Consider the following 19,464-nt stretch of genomic DNA (forward strand, 5'->3'; position numbering starts at 1 on the left):
CATTTGTCGGTAGTCACAGCTATTCAGGAGGCTAAAATGGAAGGATCACTTGAGCCTGGGGGGTGGAGGTTGCAGTGAGACATGGTCATGCCACTGTACTCCAGCTTGGGTGACAAAGTGAGACCTTATCTAAAAAAAAAAAAAACAAGAAAAAAGAGAAGAGTTTTGCTGCTTCCTGTCATTCCTGTCAACTTTTGCCCAGCGGAGTTCAATGCACAGCTTCTACATAAAGGTGATGATTCTGCCTGGTCATGAAATGGTTTTGAGATGGAGGATGATGCTATGAAGAGTAAGGAAATATTGAAGGACAATGATTTTTATACTGATTTCTGGGCTTCTTAAGACGTGTATCTTTACCCTATCTGTCTTTTGTGGTGCCACATATACAAATAAGTCCTAATGTTTTCTTATTAAATATTGGCCCTTAATAATTATGCCTAGTGTTCCACTATTGCAACGTAAGCTTGTGGGAATTATTTATATCCTACTGCTCAAGGTCATCACCAACATCTGATTTTTCACAAAATAAATTTGCTGCCTCTGGCATAAATGGGTTACTACTTGACCGAGTATCTGGTCAAAGAGTATGTTCCCATTTCTCAGAACCCGGGAGAATCTTGAGGAATGGCTTTCTCTCTTCAGTGCTTTTGAGGTTTTATGCCTACTGGGTATAAAGTAGTGAATCATGTCTTTTCCTTTTTAAAATTTTAAATTACAGATATAGTAATGCAAATTTGATTTCTCTTCCACATAGACCCATATATTAAACTGATTTGAGTGTATTTCCCTTTTTTGAAACACATAGAATTAGGAAAAGAGAAAAGTCTAAATTTAGAAAAAACATTGTGTTAATTTTAATTGAGATACTGGCATTGTACCTAATAACATTTGAAACCTTTGAATCCTCTTGGAACCTAACAATGTGCTCAGGGAAACTCAAGATATTGTATATATACAATGTAAGAAACTTGTTACACATCAGTTCCCTATGATTCTATCAAATGAAAATGAAAATGTGTCAGACATTAACCCCTCTGGGAACTTTGGGGAGTTTCATCTGAAAGTTCATCTCACTCCTCCCTTCTCCTCTTAGGTGGCCATGTTTGTGCTGCAACTGGGCAGTGCCACATTCGTGGTCACGGAGCCTGTGATCAGCGCAATGACAACTGGGGCTGCCACCCATGTGGTGACTTCACAAGTCAAATATCTCTTGGGAATGAAAATGCCGTATATATCCGGACCACTTGGATTCTTTTATGTGAGTTTTTCATATGTTTTCATACATATCTTTTGAATGTGCAAGTTTCACAAAGTAGAATTTGGTTAATTACAATACTGAGATTTTTCTGTATTAAAGCAACTTGGATTTAAATAAAATCTTATAGGATATTTTGAGTGTGACTTAAGGTGTAAAACTAATTTAGTGAATAATTTCTACTAATCTTGGAAATTATTCCTTGTAATGAACACTTGAATATGAGCTAATTTGGGGACATAATTAGAAAAAAAATAACTAGAGTTTTTTATGAGCCAGGTATTGTTGCCAACTTCTAATGGAAGTCATCCATTGGAATTATGGCCCAGTTTAACAGTAGTGCACTCCCCCACATTCTTTCAGTATTGCAACCCCTGGTATGGATTAAATCAGAGGCCTGGTCGAAATTGGTGTCTAGAGCCTCAGTAGCAGACAATCAGCTATTAAAAACCACCTGAACCTGAGAAAGAGAGCAGCACCTGGCCATTTGCAACACATTTTTCTAACAACACTCCTTTGTTCTTGGGTTTGTTTTTGAAGTGGACCTAAAATCTGTAACTGCTCAAGAACTCATTTCCTATTAGAGGTTTATTTTTTAAAAAGTCTTGTTAATGAATTTGATGACAACCAAACTTTGTTTTGTTTAACTTTATGCATTGCTGTATACTAAATAACATTAATTTTTTGTTTCATAATGAGAGTATTGTCATTCTTAATTTTCTTGAATATTAATGGCTGGAAGGAGTTCAATGAATGGAGTATGGTAATTTATCTATGTGTTACTGAGATTGTTTCTGGCATTTCTGTATTATACATGGCCCCACGAGGATCCTCTTTATTTGCATATTATTCTCTGCGCCATTGATTGTTTCAGTAGGATAAATTCCTATAATATAATTATTAGATCAAAGGGGTATAAATTTCAATATGAAAAGTTGTATCCATTAATATTTTACTCTGACCTTATCATTGTCAACTCTGGTTATGGCTATTTTTTCAATGACCATTTGATATGTGAAAAAAATGGTATCACTTGTCTAAGTGTGTTTCTCTGATTAGTTGGTAAAGTAGTCAATAAAAAGCAATTGGTAACACGGAACTGGAAGCTGGTTCTGAATATCTATTTCTTACATAATATCCTGCTCAATGATTCATTCATTGTAAGAATGATTAACACTAAAACAAGAACACTGGAACTGGGTCTGGAAGCAACATAATTCCAAGCTCCAGCTCAAACAAAAGCCGACCAAAGTAGCTGTAAGCTGTCAGGTGACTGGTTGAAAGTTTAAGACTTTCAGTGACAGCAGGTCTACACGACAGAACCAAAGCAGTGATAGTTTCTGTCTTGACCTTTCACCTGGAAATGACCTGCTTGTCCTCACATGTGCAGCTTAAAGAAATGACTGTCCATTACCACTTGGCCTCTTGAATCATATCTGCATACACAACGATCATCTTTTTTTTTTCTAGTTGTGTTCAAGAAGCAGGGTAGCCTGCTGTGAGAATGACATTGGTCTTTCAGCTTGCTTCTCTGGTGGCATTGTGTATAAACGTCTATTAAACCCTTCAGTTAAAGGATTTTGTGTGTGATTTTGTTTTTCATTTTGTTTTTTTGTGAGGTAAACTGCAAGCTACTTTAGCCTAGTCTTGTAGGTCAACACTGTGGGACTTTTTGGAGGTGTTTCTTTTTTTTTCTTGAGATGGAGTCTCGCTTGTCACCAGGCTGGAGTGCAGTGGCACGATCTTGGCTCACTGCAACCTCCGCCTCCTGAGAACCCTGGGAACCCAAGCGATTCTCCTGCCTCAGCCTCCTGAGTAACTGGGACTACCAGTGCGTGCCACCATGCCCAGCTAATTTTTGTATTTTTAGTAGAGACAGGGTTTCACCATGTTGGCCAGGTAGAGGTCTTTCTTCAAAACTTTACACTGAAACGGAATCAGATTTGGGCATATTTTTAGACTGCTAGCTTTAAATTCACGTTACTCAGTTGATGGAAATTGCTATGCTTTGTGTTGATGGAAAATGAAAAAAAAAAAGTTGCTCTTGCTTTTCAATATCACAGAGTCCTGTACTGTGAGGCTGTTAGATGGGAATGGTGCTTTGGTTCTTTGCCAAGGTTTCAAATGGATGTTGATATTGCAATGCGAAAAATTCTGGTGATCTGAGTGTTAGATTAAGAAATAAATCTTACATCATGCACAGGTTGCACTGGGATATTGAGAAGTGCGCTTTGGTGTACGTAGGCTGAGAGAATCTGATGATGGCTACACTTGCCCCTGGATCATTTAAGTGTTACATAAAGAAGCAGAGCTGAACTCAGCAAGGATGTAGAGCAGAGGATATCATACAGGCCTTGGCTAGCATGTCAAAGAACCTACGGGAAAATGAGTTGACAATTTGCATGACTTTTCACTCTTTGACATGCATCCTGCCTCTGAGTTTTCACAATTGTTATATCCTTTTAGAAAGCAATTCAGGCTGATGAGAGATAAAGCACATGTTACTGATATTCTTGGAACATAAATTGGATATCTAGAATATTTAAGACTCTTGCACAATGAACCAGTCATGATTCCTAATAGTCTCAGGTGGGCTACTCATTTGTGTCAAAAGAATCCAGTTTTAGCCAATCAAAATGTCCACTGATTATTCTTAGGTTGAGGTCTGCAGATTGGGGTCTCTTTATTCTGCCACTATGTGGTTTCTACAGTGTCTTCCTCCCAGGGGATGTCTGATTCTGCACTATTCAGAGAATCTCATTCCCTAGTTGAGTTGGATGAGTATGAACGGCTAATATTTCCATCTCTTTGGTTGCTCTGGGGTGGCAGGTGTCCTTGCCACAATGAAATATTTTTAGGGAGCAATTTGAATCAGATTCAGGTAGGGATTTGTGCTCAGTTCTGCCCTCTTAGATGATAGATAACAGACTTCTCATAGGCTTGAGAGATAAACATGCCATAATGCCTTCCCCTTTTCTACATCTGGCGTGAGGAACACACGCCCCGACTCCAGCAAAGCTCAGGTGGTTGGGCTGCTCTTTCTTTCTGGCTGAAAGTTGTTAAAGAGTTTCCTCAGGCGAGGAGTTCTTCCAGAGTGTTAAACATTACTAAGGCTTTCCCCTAGAACTCTGAATGCCCTTTGAGAATTTCTAGGGTCCGCATATTCAAAGGGAGCCTCCAGAATAACTGTCATGACCCTACTATATTGCTAAGAAGAGTGGATATAATTAGGCCTAACTTACCCTTTTATTTAACCTTCCTAAATTCCTTCACAGGTAACTCTTTACTCTTTAAAATTGTTCTTAAAGTTTTATCTCTATATTCATATACTTCTGGTTAAACTGTCTTTCTTTTAGTATTATGGCTGGTTCTTAGTAAACTTTATTTTTATTTATTTATTTTTTATTTTATTTTTATTTTTATTTTTTATTTTTTTTATTATACTTTAAGTTCTAGGGTACATGTGCATAACGTGCAGGTTTGTTACATATGTATACTTGTGCCATGTTGGTGTGCTGCACCCATCAACTCGTCAGCACCCATCAATTCGTCATTTATATCAGGTATAACTCCCAATGCAATCCCTCCCCCGTCCCCCCTCCCCATGATAGGCCCTGATGTGTGATGTTCCCCTTCCCGAGTCCAAGTGATCTCATTGTTCAGTTCCCACCTATGAGTGAGAACATGCGGTGTTTGGTTTTCTGTTCTTGTGATAGTTTGGTAAGAATGATGGTTTAAAGATTACATCAATGCGTTCTTTTTCAGGTGTACATTGGGAAAAAAAATTTTTTTCTCTGAGGTAACTTTTAGCTCTTGTTAGTTTATTAGGGCTCATACAATCAGGTAGACACTGATTTTTTTTTTTCCTTAGAAAGAGGCAACAGGGGAAAGAGCTTTAGAATCATAGAAACCAGTCTTCAGACCACAGCTCTAGCCATAACTTGAGCTAATGACCCAGTGTCTTTGATTTCCAGTTGTCTTGTCTGTTTTGTACACTGATGATAATTATACTTCTTGGAATTCATTTCCAAAATGAAAAGCATTGAACATAGGTGTTCATTAAGTGGAAGTCATTATCTTTCTCACTAGTAGTTAATAGTTCAATGTAACAAATTACAGATTTTTTTAAGTACCACTTAAGTAATAGATACCAATTCTTTTCTTCTATAGAGGACCCTTAATCAGATTTTTTAAAAAGACTAAATAACAAAACAAACTTATATGTATTTTAATGACTTAAGAATGGCTTGAACATTTATAAAACCTTTAGAAACAAATATGTCTTCTGTTAGTGGGGGTTGATCATTACAATTAAAGAAAAGCTATGTTTTTTAGTTTATTTTTATTTATAAATGTTTTCAACAGTTCTGCTCAAATCTCCCTCAGCAGTTATAAACCCACTTAATAAATTATAAACAGTGTTGCAATATCTTTTAAAAAAAGCAGAAACAATAATGTTATAAGGGTCACTTCTGTCTTGGGATCCTGGCTCAGAAGTTAAATTGTTCTATTCTTGGCTTCCTTTAAATTCAGATATTTGACCAGTAAGTTGGTTCCTTGCACAGATAAGAAGAAAAAGTTTAATTCTTATTTACAAAAAAATTTTTAAATTGAGGAATGATGAAGTATCTTTTTATCAGAAAGGATGTTTTCCTCCAAAAGGCACAATAAAAATTACAAAAATTCCTAGTTTGTATTAGCACATGTGGGTTTCTTTGAGATGGCGCCAGTATCTCAGCCTGCAGCAGCCTGTGATAAATTTGGCAAGGATACTTTCATTGGCATGGCTTTATATGAGCACTGCTCTAAATAATTATGTACAGTTACGTACACTAAACCCAAGAGCAAAAGACAAGCTTGGCAATATCTTCAGCCATCCTTCTTGGAAGTTTTTATTTCCTTCCTCAAAAATGGGTAGTTTCAGAACTGGAAAACAGTTTAATTCCCACCCCAACCCCTGAAGTACAAGCAAAGTACTTTTCTAGTTTGTACTGCAAAGACTGCAAAGGAGGAACCAAGAACATTAATAAAATGGGATAGAAATGTCAGAAGGAAGTCAGAGCCAATGAAACCTTTTCTTTTATAGAGAATAAGATCACAATTAAATATGTATAAATGGGGTTTATAGGTGGAGAGCAAATCTACTTTGTAGACTTAGGCCCTGTGGGATTTCTGAATCAAGAACACGCTTTGATGGTTTGTGAAAGCTCACAGTTTCTCTGCAGATATTGTGACATCTCTATTGTGAATTGCAGGAATGTTCAGTATGCCCTGAAAAATGGACAGAATAAATTAAGGCGGAGAGAAAAAGAATGTTCATCTGTAACTTGATTCAATCAGTGATGCAGGGGATAGAAGATGTGGCAGGTTTAATTTGGATACAAAACAAGTATGTGGAAATTTGTAGCCGAGGTTACTTTAGGATTCTAAATCAGAAAGCAAATATTTTTGCAACTCCACCATGTTAGGCTAAGCTCTCTCCATCTCTTACAATTCACTGAAAAATGCGTCACCACAAAATCCAGTGCTCAAGTAATTCAAATTAAACTAATTTACCAAACAAGAGATGACTGGATGCCACTTGGACCTTGGAATGCCTGGTTGTATGTTTGGTCCAAGTGAGTGTTGTATACTCATGATGTCTTTGGCTATTTAATATACCACACTTCCCTTAGACCACATTTGTTCTGAGACTTATTGTATCCCTTGAAATAATAGCAAATGGATTTATTCCCAGTGTATCATATAGTTATTGATGAGAAATTAGGGTATAATCATGTAAAAAAACTACCAGAGTGTTGGTTTTTCTTCTGTCTTTTGTGTGTGTGTGTGTTTTTTTTTTGTACTGATAAAAATATAGCCTGTGATTAATATCCAGTTTAATCTTTTTCTTTTCTCTTTTTTTTTTTTTTTTTTTTTGAGACATAGTCTCACTCTGCCACTGAGGCTGGCGTGCAGTGGTGCCATCTCGGCTCACTGCAACCTTCACCTCCCGGGTTCAAGGGTCCAAACAATTCTCGTGCCTCAGCCTCCGGAGTAACTGGGATTGCAGATGTGCACAACCATGCCTGGGTAATTTTTGCACTTTTAGTAGAGATGGGGTTTTGCCTTGTAGGCCAGGCTCATCTTGAACTCCTGGCGTCATGTGATCTGCCCACCTTGGCCTCCCAAAATGCTGGGATTACAGGCATAAGCCACTGTACCCAGCCTATATTTTTCTTGTTTTTCTATTTATGTTCACTACTTTAGAGGGAGGTGGGATTTGAGGGGCTTGATCTTATCAATACCTATTCTAAAATGTTTAATGATATATAATGATATAGGCAAAGTTGATAAGAGACATCACATTCTTATGAACAAGGAGGACTTGTGCAAACATCAAGTTTTAAAGGATCAGAGTTGGTTTTAGGTGCCCCTGAGCAGGAATTTAGATCTGCTTGGACGTAGGATTCAAATGCAACGAGCTTGAAAGCAAGTTGGGGTGGGGAGACGGCATGCCTGGGCAATCATGACTCATGTTTAAAGGTTCCAAGGATGTGAAAGCTGCCTTAATTGTCCAACAGAATAATCAGAATAATCTGGAGGGACTTTACAAGCTACACATGAGTATGAAGAGATCAACATGCATCCTTGATTAAAGAACCGCTAGAACAGATTTACTCAACAAATTGATCACCTCGCAGGCATTGAGGATGCAGTTGACAATAACATTTTTGTTCCCATGGAATTTTATTGAAACACTGAGGAAGGATGCAAAGTATGGAGAGAGGAGACAAACAAATTGGCAAATAAAGTAATCTCAGATAGTGTTAATGAAGGAAACAAGGTGGTGTGACTGAAGGTGGCCAATGTGGTCAAGTGACAGGGTTGGGTCTGCTTAGATAAGATGGCCTGGGAAACCTTTTCTGGGGACATGGCTTTTGAATGGAGGCTACAAGGATGAGAGAGACCCAGCCATAGAATGATTTAAGAGTATTCTACGAAGAAAGAGCAGCAAATGCTAATTCCCTAAGGTAGATACAAGCTTGGGATGTTGGAAAGACAGAATGTGTTTGCTTCTAAGTTTCTTTCTGGTGGAATTTCAGAAATTTTGTGATTCTATTTCATTAACTCCTGAGGTTTGGCTACAAGACCAGACCCTACTCTTGTTTTATATGTGAGAAAAGACCAAGAACTACATGCCAGCTCCATTGTTCAATTTCTGTGTGGCCTTAAGCAATTTAGCTAACCTCTCCAAGTCTTATTTTCCTCATGCATTAAATGGAAATAATAATACTCACCTTGCATTAATTAAGAAATTAAATGAATCACTGTGTATGAGATGGCCAGCATAGAGCCTGAAAGTGTTAATTCCCCTACTCTTCTAGGAAGTGACTAAGTTTAAACAGTTTCCCCATTCCTTCTTCCTGAGCTCCCCCTGCACCACCCTCCCTCTGCCTGTGATAGGCAAAAATGTGAAAATTCCTCTCCCTTCAGGAATGGAGGGTGAGGTCACTGTATAGATACAGGTAGGCTTTCACCAAATACGTTTATGTTAAGAAAGGCCATGGTCTGTGTACTAACAGCTTTCAGAATCAACTTGGAAGGCTTATTGCTTCCCTTGTACTAATGTGACTCTGCTGCTGATGTTGAAGGCACAAGGCTGGAGGGTGAGAAGACCTCATATACCTGAGAAGCAGCCAGGTGCCATTGAATACCACCACTAAAACCCCAAATCTAAGACTTCATGCTCCACAATAGTCTCCTCTTCAAAGAGATAGCATCTTCCCTCCATAACCCAAGGGAAAAGGAACCAGCAAGGAGATTTGGAAAAATTCTTTGCTGGACAGAAAAATCATGAGAGAGGCATTGGTAAAACGTGCAGGTGTTTGTCTAGGGTTGAGGGGACCTGTGTCAAAATCCTGATTTTGTCACACACAAGCCAAGTCACCTGGGGCAGGACACTAGTCTTCGGAGCCTTGGTTTCTATTTCTGCAGAATAAATGTGTGGAACTGGTTGATTTTTAAGGTTTTTTTTCTGGTCCTGACAAGTGTCTTCTGAACATTTCCTTTGTTAGGCACTTTAGTTTTAATCCTCACCACAAATATTAACTATGCCTAATTGTCCTTTGGTAGATGCTCGTTCAGTTGGCTGTCTCTCTTAACAGTACTGATCACTTGGTAATTATTATTGAAAACTGTCTGTTTTGTTTCTTTTTGTGTTTTAGAATACTTCTACCTCAGCTAACATGAAAAGAGGGGAATTTGCTAGGGTCTATCTGTGATTCTAAGAACAAAAGCTTGGCATCCCCTCTGCCCTCTGTATTAGCTTGCTAGGGCTGCCACAATAAACTGTCATAGACGAGGTCACTTAAACAACGTAAATTTAATTTCTCCCAGTTCTGGAGGCTGGAGATTCACAATCCATGTGCTGGCAGGACTGGTTTCTTTTGAGGCCTCCCCGCTTGGCTTGCAAATGGCCTCCTTCTTGCTGCTTCCTCACATGGTGGAATCCCTGGGCATGCACAGCCCCTGTGTCTGTGTGTCCTGATTCTTAGGAGGATGACAATCATATTGGATTAGGGCCCACCCTAATGGCTTCCTTTTAACTTAATTACTTCTTTAGAGACCCTGTCTCCAAATAGAGTCACATTCTGAAGTACTGGGGGTTAGGATTTGAATATATGAATATTGAGGGAACGCAAGTCAGCCCATAATACTCTCTTTGAGTTGTCTCAGAAGTGAGCAGCATTAGATTTGGTGCTGGCGTCTTATGGCTACTGTAACTTGTTATCACAAATCTGGTGGTTTAACAAAACAAATTTATTCCCACATTTCTGGAAGACAGTTCAAAATCAAGGTCTCATCTGGTCCACGCTCCCTCTGGAGATTCTAGGGGAGAATCCATCCTTGCCTTTTCAGCTTCTGCTGGCTCCTGGCATTCCTTGGCTTGTGGCTGCATCATGCCAACTTCTGCCTCTGTCTTCACACGGCCTTCCCCACTGTTTGTTCTTCTCTCCTGTCTCTACAAAGATACTGATCATGGGATTTAGGGCCAACCCAGGTAATTGTAGGTGCTCTCATCTTACGATTGATCCTTTACTTAATTACATCTGCAAAGACCTTATTTTTCCAAATAAGGTCACAGTCACAGGCACTGGAGTTTAGAATGTAGACTTTTTTTTTTTGGCGGGGTGTGGGAGGCTACAATTCACTCACTACAGTAACCCAACCATGTATGGTGAGGAGGTTTTATGTTTTTGCTTGTTTTTTGTTTGTTTTTTTTTTTAAATTAGAATGAGACTGAAGTTATCCGTGTGATGTAATCAATAAATAAAATTAACACCACATTTCAAAGCTATTTCAGGGCCGTGACTACCACTCAGTGCTCTGTGTTGTGAGATGAGGCTTCTGATAGAAGTACCATCTAAATGGATAGATTATTAATAAATTTTACTCAACATAGGACTTTACAGTAGATAAAATGAGTAAAATAGTTTATTCAGTGGTGCTAATGTTGTCTTATTTTAATATACACTCCTTTTGAGACATAGAAAACAGTTCGTATTTTTAGACACCTATCTATATACTGATTATGCCAAATGCACTTTCAAACCAAAGTATGCACATGTGTTAGCTGGCATATATGGATGTTACCATCGTTTCTGGAGATAGTTCTGGTTTTGTGGTTGATGACTGACTCAAAGTCATATATTGGGAATTAAGAATTGTAGATTGCAGATTTGTAGTTTATATCTACTATTAAAATAGTGTGCTGATAGATTTACTACAGTGTGCTAATTTTGCTAATGCTCTGTTGTTTCTCTAGTCAAACAGAAACTTATTTATCACAGATCTTTAGTGCCAAGATAGTGCAGGAATGATAAACAATGCTACTAAAGGGTTATGTGTTGTTTTTTGCATAGAAATATTTATTCAAATAATCTTTTTGGTCCCTTTATGGATAATTCAAAAATGTATTCATCATTACTAGTGAAGAATTATTATCAGTAATATCATTATGCTCTAAAAATATTTAAATCCTTTTTTCTCATGTACATTTTATTACAGCAAAACCTAGACCAACCAGAATGCCAAGGAAAAGAATGTTTTGATTAATAGAATTTTCTGGTTAATAAAGTATTGAGCAGAAAGTTTATGTAATTTTTAATACTTGTTAGTATTTTTTAAACATATAAGATCTTTCTATTTGTATTACGAAATTTAACAGAGTGGATAAACTTTGTATTTTTTTTTTTTACTGCATAGGTATTTCTTTACAGTGCCTTGTTTAGAAATTTATGACAGTCGTGCAATGAGAATTCAATGTCTGTGGCCCCAGGGAGACCTTTATTTATCTTTTCTTAACTAAATACTGAATATAAACTTTTTCAGCCTTGATCTTGCTTCATTTTTATAAAATTAAAATTTGACTATATCAAAGATGGATTACTTAAAATTACTGCAATGGTAGCTTGAATATTTGACTCAATGTCTTGCACATAACAGAACCTCAATAAACAAGTTGAATAAATGAATACTTGATATCTGCAAATCCCCCTAATATGATGTAATCCAAGTATTGGTAGTGAGAAGAGTCTGGATCTTTTCTCTTCTTGTTATTCTACTTATTCAAGGTAAAATCTATGCCTATTTACAGACTTATTGTTACTATTACTATGCTAGACCCAAGTATTCATTCATTCAACAATATTTATTGAGTATCCACTTTTTTCTGAGACACCATTCTAGAAGTTGAGAATCCATCAGTGAAAAAAAAAGCTTATAAGGAAAGGTAAATTAGATAAAACACATTATATAAGTATATTTATATGTGTGTATATGTGTGTGTGTAAATGTCTATGAAGTACTTTAGAAAAAAGCCTCACCTCTAAAGAAAATAATGAGAAGCAATACATGTGCTGTGGGTAGGTGATTTACCTCAAGATGGATTGTTTATGCATATTGATATTTTTCATTTTATGTCATTATATTAAATGGTAAATTTAAACAACCAATATTACAGTCTCAAAATGAGCTGAACTCTCAATATGTAATGAACTAATATTACAGTTTTATTACACTGACTGGGCAGTTCTGGTTAGATAGCTTACTTATTTATCCATACAGATATAAATATTATCTTTGCTTCTCTGTGATCTGGGGAGAAAATGCTAATCCTCAATAGGAATTTTTATCTACTGGAGCTTAGTGCATGATAGTGTATTCAGATGACTGGATTTATTCCAGAAATTAGAAATTTAATGTGTGCTTAGGATGCCTGGAACTCTATTAAATGAGCATATGTAAATAGGTGTGTGTGCGTGTGTGCATGTCTACCCTTAGCCCCATTCCTATCTCTTTTTCCATATGCCAACCATCTATCATGAGCCTGTTTTAGCTTGTGATTCTCTCTGTCAGTCCACATGACAGTCATTAGAATGACACTCCTCACCAGCCTCCTTTCCTATTGTGTTCTTCATGCTGGTTGTAATGAGCTATCCACCCCCGTGTTCTTCTGGAGCATCTTGTGAGATGTGCTTTGCTTGATGAGCCGTAGTTTAATCCAGACAGACAATAAAAACCCTGGGGGGGTTTCTCATTCTGTTCATTCTGGGGTGGTCATTTTTATTACTGCAAACACATGTTCTCAAAATGCACACTACAGCAAATTTGGTATGGCTTGGAAGTTTTGCATATTTCTACTCTTTCTTATACAGACAGTGTCATGGCATACTTTTAATACCCTATAAAACAGCAGAAAAAATATTCTCTAAATGCTTTAAAATACTTGGAAAATACTTGGATATTTGTCTTCTTCTTGACAAATCGTCTAAATAATATTCTCGATTTTATCCTCAAATCATGAAAAATCATCAGAAAGCATTTGGACAATTTGTTTTTTGATATCATCTCTATCCCCATTCCCTGTAGAATATTTCTCATTTTGGATTTTTATCCTGGGATTGATTGAGTAGTGGGCAACTTTAAGAAATGAACCCTGTTCCTTCTGTAGAAATCCTGTGAACAGTTATCATCCACAACATAGAGACAGAGAGGAAAAATGTCATCTGCATCTAAGATAATGATGATATTGTAGTACCTACTTTTCTTTTCAAGTAGCATGGAATAAAATAGAGTTATGTGAAAAAGATAATAAGTAAAGCTTCCTGACCCCTAATGTGTTTATTAATGTATCTGATTACATAACTAGTGGGTTTTTTGTTATTGTCCTTTTAACCATATGGATAAAAGGGGGTCTGGATAGCCTGCATTATCCTAATTCTTTTTACCCAGTAAGGCTCCACTTAATTGAGTACATTTTCTTTGCTCAAAAGAGTTAACATGTTAATGATAAAATTCAATATGCAGAATTCAGGCTCAACCTGATGCACCACCTTTATACCAGGAGTTTTTGATCCTTGGGCCAGACGGGCTGAGTTTTTTGATGAGGAAACCTACTAAGCAGAATTTTATGATATTCTAAGGAATATAGTCCACATAAATTCTTTTAACCCATTATCTATATTATGTTTTGATTCAATATTTTGAGTTGTGGTCAAATTATATTTAATACGCTAAATAGAAAGGACAAAGAATACAAAAAGGTTAGGTCACTATAAGAATAACCTGTGTGCCAGAATAAAACTAATCTTTGTCACCTGAAACTAGACTTGACCAATTCGCTGTGGACAAATAGAAATGAAGTTACAAAAACCGGATTCAGCATGTTCAAGAGAAGGAGAAATTAAGAGACATTTTGAAAATAAGCATGTAAGGACAATTTAAAACCCTAAAGCTATCGAAGTGATATATTTTCATAAGAGAAAACATGGAAGATACAAATAAGCTCTTACGCAGAGCTGTTAACATTCCAGATACATTCATACATATTTAGAAGCATGAAATTTTATTTCATCAAAAGTAATATCTGTATTAGCTTTCTAGGGCTTTCAAAACAAATATCACAGACTGGGTGGCTTAAACAACAGAACTTTATTTCTTACAGTCCTGGAGACTGTGATCGAGAAGTCTAGATCAAGGTGATGGCAATTTTGGTCTCTTCTTAAGGCCTCTCCCCTTGGCTTGTAGATGGTGGCCTTCTCCTTGTGTCCTGACATGGTATTTCCTCTGTACAAGGTTCATGTCTGTGTTCTAACCTCTTCTCATAAGGATACCAGTCATTTTGGATTAGGGCCCACCCATATGACCTCATTTTGCCTTAATCACCTCTTTAAAGGCCCTATTTGCAGTATAGTCACATTCTGAGGCACTGGGGGTTGGGACTTCAACATATGAACTCGGAGGGGGCCACACAACTGAGCCCATAACAATGTCAAACCGTGCACATTTATTTGAAACTTTTCTTTTCCCACTTAGCATTATAACAGGAAGGTCTTTCCATGTCAATAAATATACACTTTGTCTAAAATAATGAATTTAATGGATGTAGACTATTATATGTATACATGTAACCTAGAGAATTCAACCAGTTCTCTTTTGTTTTACTCTTTAAATGGTTTCCATTTTCAATGCTGTTTTAAACAATGTTTCAGTGAATATCTTTGTAACAAGGTCTTTTCACATGAGCTTAATTATGTTCATAGCTTAATGTTTTGAAGTAGAATTGCTAAGGCAAACAATAGAGCAGTTCAAAAGTGTTTATTTTTTCAGCTTTATTAAGATATAATTGACAGATAAAAATTGTATATGTTCAAAATGTACAATGTGATGTTTTGATATATGTATACATTGTGAAATGATTTCCACACTCAAGCTAATTAACATGTGTATTGCCTTCAAAGGCTTTCTATACATGTTATCAGATCACCAAAGGATTGCAACAATTTATACTCACAAGGGCATGTAAAAGAGTTCCCATTTCTTCCCCCAGATTACACATTTAATTTATTATTATTTAAGCATCATTAATAATTTGATAAAAGAAAAAATGCTTTCTTATTGTTTGAATTTACAGTTCTTTGATTACTAGTGTGATTGAGCTCTTTGTTCATGTTTATTGACCATTTGTATTTCTTTTGTTATCTGTTTATGTCCTCTGCTAATTTTAAAATCTTTATTTTCTATGACATCAGGTTTTACATTTAACCTCTTTTAATCTAGAATTTATTTTATTCTGCTTAGTTTTTGTTCAAACATGATATATTGGATAATCTTTAATGTTGGATAATGCAACTATTATGTGTTTCTGGGTTTTTATTGTTTTAAATTTTTTCATATATATATACACACATATGTATGTTATATGTTTTTAAGTTAGAGACCCTATCTCTCCTATATATATACACACATATGTATATGTTTTTAAGTTAGAGACCCTATCTTTCATATATATATACACACATATGTATGTTATATGTTTTTAAGTTAGAGACCCTATCTCTCTCTATATATTTCTTTAATATATATATTTAATTAATATGTATTTAATATATATTTAATTAATATGTATTTATATATATTAAATACACACACACACACACATATTTAAGCTAGAGACGGGACCTCCTTCGGTTGCCCAGGCTGGAATGTAGTGGTGCAATCATAGCTCACTGTAACCTAGAACTCCTGGGCTCAAGGGATCCCCCCGCCCCCCGCAGCAGGCTCTTGGGTAGCTAGGACTACAGGGGCATGCCACCACACCCAGCTAATTTTTTAAATTTTTCGTAGGGAAAGAGTCTTGCTATATTGCCCAGGGCTGGTTTCAAACTCCTGGCCTCAAGCAATCCTCCTGTCTCAGCTTCCCACAGTGCTGGGTGGTGAGCCACTGCACCCAGCTTTTTCTTATATATTTTTTTATTAGTATCATGTTTTGACTTATTATAAATATACTTTTATGTTTGTTAGTATAAACCCATAAATATTTTCTTGCAACATTTTCTAATATATCCTGTGCATTTAATATTCTGTATGAATTTAAGAAGCACTATGTTAAATTTCCAGACAACAAAATTCCAGTTGTGTTTCCTTATATCAAACATTCATGTAGAGGATAGATTGTATTTGGCTGGTTATTATTATTCAGCACCTAATTTAGGGTTCCTTAAAATCTCACCCTATCTTTTTCGTGCTAGTAGATTAGATACTTACATAACTATCAATAACATTCTAAGTTGTTGAACAAAGAGTTATTGGCACTTAATGGAAACATAGCCTGTGATTTTAAAAAGGGCTTTAATATTGTTCTTTTGGTTGATTTTACTCTTACATTGATCCTACCTTTTCTGCCACATCAGATCATCCCAGATTACCAAGATTGTGTGTTTGATGTTAATGTATTATACTTTCTTCCTAGTTTCAGGCAAATTCTTTGATGTAGGTATAACTTCAAGCAGGGCTACACACTTTTAAAGACAAATAGTTGTATTGATTTCTTGACCATACTTTTCGGGAAGTCATGCACCCCTCCCCTCACATTCTATGCTCTAAGTTTTACAAATATGCCCTTTAAGCAGAATATTTTCCATCAGGTTTCTTCCTCTTACTCCCTCTATCATCTATAACCTGGCCAATTCCCATTTATCTTCTTTGAGAAGGCCCCCCCGCCACCACCACTCAAAACCCTAAGTCATATATTTCAGGTGCCCTTTCCATGTCCATAGCACTGTATGCATTAATTTGTTGTTTTACTTAGCAATTCCTACACTAGACCATGAGCTCTGTGAATACTGAAGCAATGTCTAAATATTTTACTATGTAGACCTCGCAGTGGGCATGGTGCTTGGTATAAAGTAAGTGACAATAAACAAGTAAGTTAATGCTGAATGACTGAGAACATGTTAATATTTTACATGAAGCCAAATATCTGATGTCAGTTGAATGCCAGCTCTTAACTCTTTTGTGTGTGATCTATATGTGTGCTTATTTGCTTCTGGGGTTTGAGGAGGCCCCCAAAGTTGGGGAACCCATGGTTCCCTGACTGCTGTTAATGATGAATCTGCGTATAAATAATGAGTTAAACATCTCTGCCCCTCGAAGTGTCAGGGATGAAGCCAGAAGAGTCATTTTCTTTAGCAGTGTTCTTATGTAGGAAGGTGCAAACCCTGAGTTTGATGAAAGAATCAAGGGTACAGAAATTTTGTAGATGCAAATAAATCTATAACATTAGCACTGACTACCCTCCTACCTATACCTTTCCTCTCCCTAGCCATTAAGATAGTTTTATAAAACATCATTGAGTATATTGGGGGTCATATTTTCATGTTAGTATATTATAGGTGACCCTGAATTTTGTTAATTTTTTTCTCATTACTGTAGATTTATGCATATGTTTTTGAAAACATCAAATCTGTGCGACTGGAAGCATTGCTTTTATCCTTGCTGAGCATCGTGGTCCTTGTTCTTGTTAAAGAGCTGAATGAACAGTTTAAAAAGAAAATTAAAGTTGTTCTTCCTGTTGATTTAGTTTTGGTAAGTATATAATGAACATTTAGCTTTTAGCCACACAAAGCTTGCCAGTTCTTGGGGAGATCTGCAGATGCTTACTATATTGTCTACAGTAACCCTCAGCTACTCCTGTCTCTCATTAAAGCAGGGCTAATTTGCGTGGCTATACAGTAATGTAAGAACAGGAAACATTTTGAGTCAATAAATTAAAAAAGAAGGCACACATGTTTTTAATTTATACAACATTTCTCGTATGCTTATAATTTTTTATATAAATAAGAGAACATATAGCTTAAAATCTTAAATAAGGAGGTACTTATAAGGGTGAGACTCAAAATGTCTCTGGCATGTTCTTCTGTAAATTAATAAAATATGATATCATTTCCTATTTATATGGCACCTATGAAATATGTATAGAAATATTATCAATTGATAAATGTTCATTCATGATTGAAAGGTTTTTGTTACTTACCTAATTTTGCGTCATTGAAAGGATGCTCATGATTTTCATTGGCCAAAGCTAGTTCTCTGAAATATTTTTTTGTTGTACCTGGAAAAGCAATACATTACGTTTTGCTCCTAAGGCTTGTGGCATTAGAAAATATATTTTGAAATTTCAAGAACCTCTAATGGGAACTCTTAATTATACAAAGCATTAAGTTGAAAATAAAATCTTAGCATATAACCACAGTCTACTAATTTACTATCAGTTGGCTTTAGTATTTTAATGATCTTTGAGTTATACATGTATATGATAAATGTTGTCTGAATAACTTCATCTATTAAAATATTCCTTCTAATTGTTGAAATTATGTAGGTTTATGTACAATTATAAGGCTAGCACATTGGAAATAGACTCTGAAGGCTATGACTCATTTCTATACAACTAATACAAAATGCTTCTCTCCATAACTAGGCCATGTATTATCCTATACTCTTGATAATTTGTTGAGATCTATATGACATATGTGATTTATATAATATGTATGTGTGTGTGTTTCAAATAAGTCATAAAAATACAGAGTACTATGATTATTAGTTTTCACAGCAACAACTGTGAAACATACCATCTTATCTCGAAGTCCTGTAGATATTAATAAATGCTCATTATATCTTGGGAAGCTATATTGCATAAGTTTCATAAAACCAAAAATTGAAAATAACCTTAGGGAGGAAGGCTGTTAAGCTGGTAGTAAAACAGTTGCTTATTCTCTGCAAAACCAGTTACAATTATTCTTACAATAAGATTAAAGGTATTCCTTATATACGTGTTATCCCTAACATTTCTAAGACCCAAGGCAAAAGTACCAATGCAAGCCCCAATACTTGTAAGTTATAGATCAAAATGTTAAATATAACAGATTCTGTTTTCTCCCTTAGTGGTGACTTTGAAAGCCAGGTTAGAACAGAGAATTTTCCTAGTCATTTATATTCTGCCAGTATGGGGCAGAGTGGGGAGACCACTCTTCCCTCTCCCTCTCTTCACTTTCCAGCTCTATCCCACCTGCCAGGGGATTCATATGTATATGTGTGGACACCTCTGTCCTCACATCCAGGCTCCAAACACATCACCACTCCATCACCACTACGACTGTCTCTTTGCCAACTTTCTTGAGCCACCCTGGGAGGATGGACTTCCAGAAGGTGCCCTGCAAGCAGGCAGAAGGCCATTTGGGCAGGGAATGATAGATTCTTGAGTATCCAGATTGTGTTTCAGAAAGAAGGGTACAGGTTTGAGTTGGGAACAAACTCCCTACTCCCACAGAGCTCCCTTCTTGTGGGAAAGTCTACAGTTGGAAGAAGTCAGATTAGAACCCTTGGAA

General features: G+C 36.3%; 1 protein-coding gene across 2 annotated transcripts in view; it reads left to right on the top strand.

The window, feature by feature from the left end:
- SLC26A7 (solute carrier family 26 member 7) overlaps nucleotides 1-19,464 on the top strand; it is a 155,574-nt gene that overhangs the window by 72,247 nt on the left and 63,863 nt on the right. For both annotated transcript variants that reach the window (XM_010364375.2, XM_030937653.1), the window contains exons 5-6: nucleotides 1,094-1,258; nucleotides 17,513-17,665. In XM_010364375.2, coding sequence (XP_010362677.2) covers nucleotides 1,094-1,258; nucleotides 17,513-17,665 — 318 coding nt within the window. The remainder of the gene's footprint in view (nucleotides 1-1,093; nucleotides 1,259-17,512; nucleotides 17,666-19,464) is intronic.

The sequence above is a fragment of the Rhinopithecus roxellana genome, chromosome 9 (assembly GCF_007565055.1).
Source record: "Rhinopithecus roxellana isolate Shanxi Qingling chromosome 9, ASM756505v1, whole genome shotgun sequence".
NCBI lineage: Eukaryota > Metazoa > Chordata > Mammalia > Primates > Cercopithecidae > Rhinopithecus > Rhinopithecus roxellana.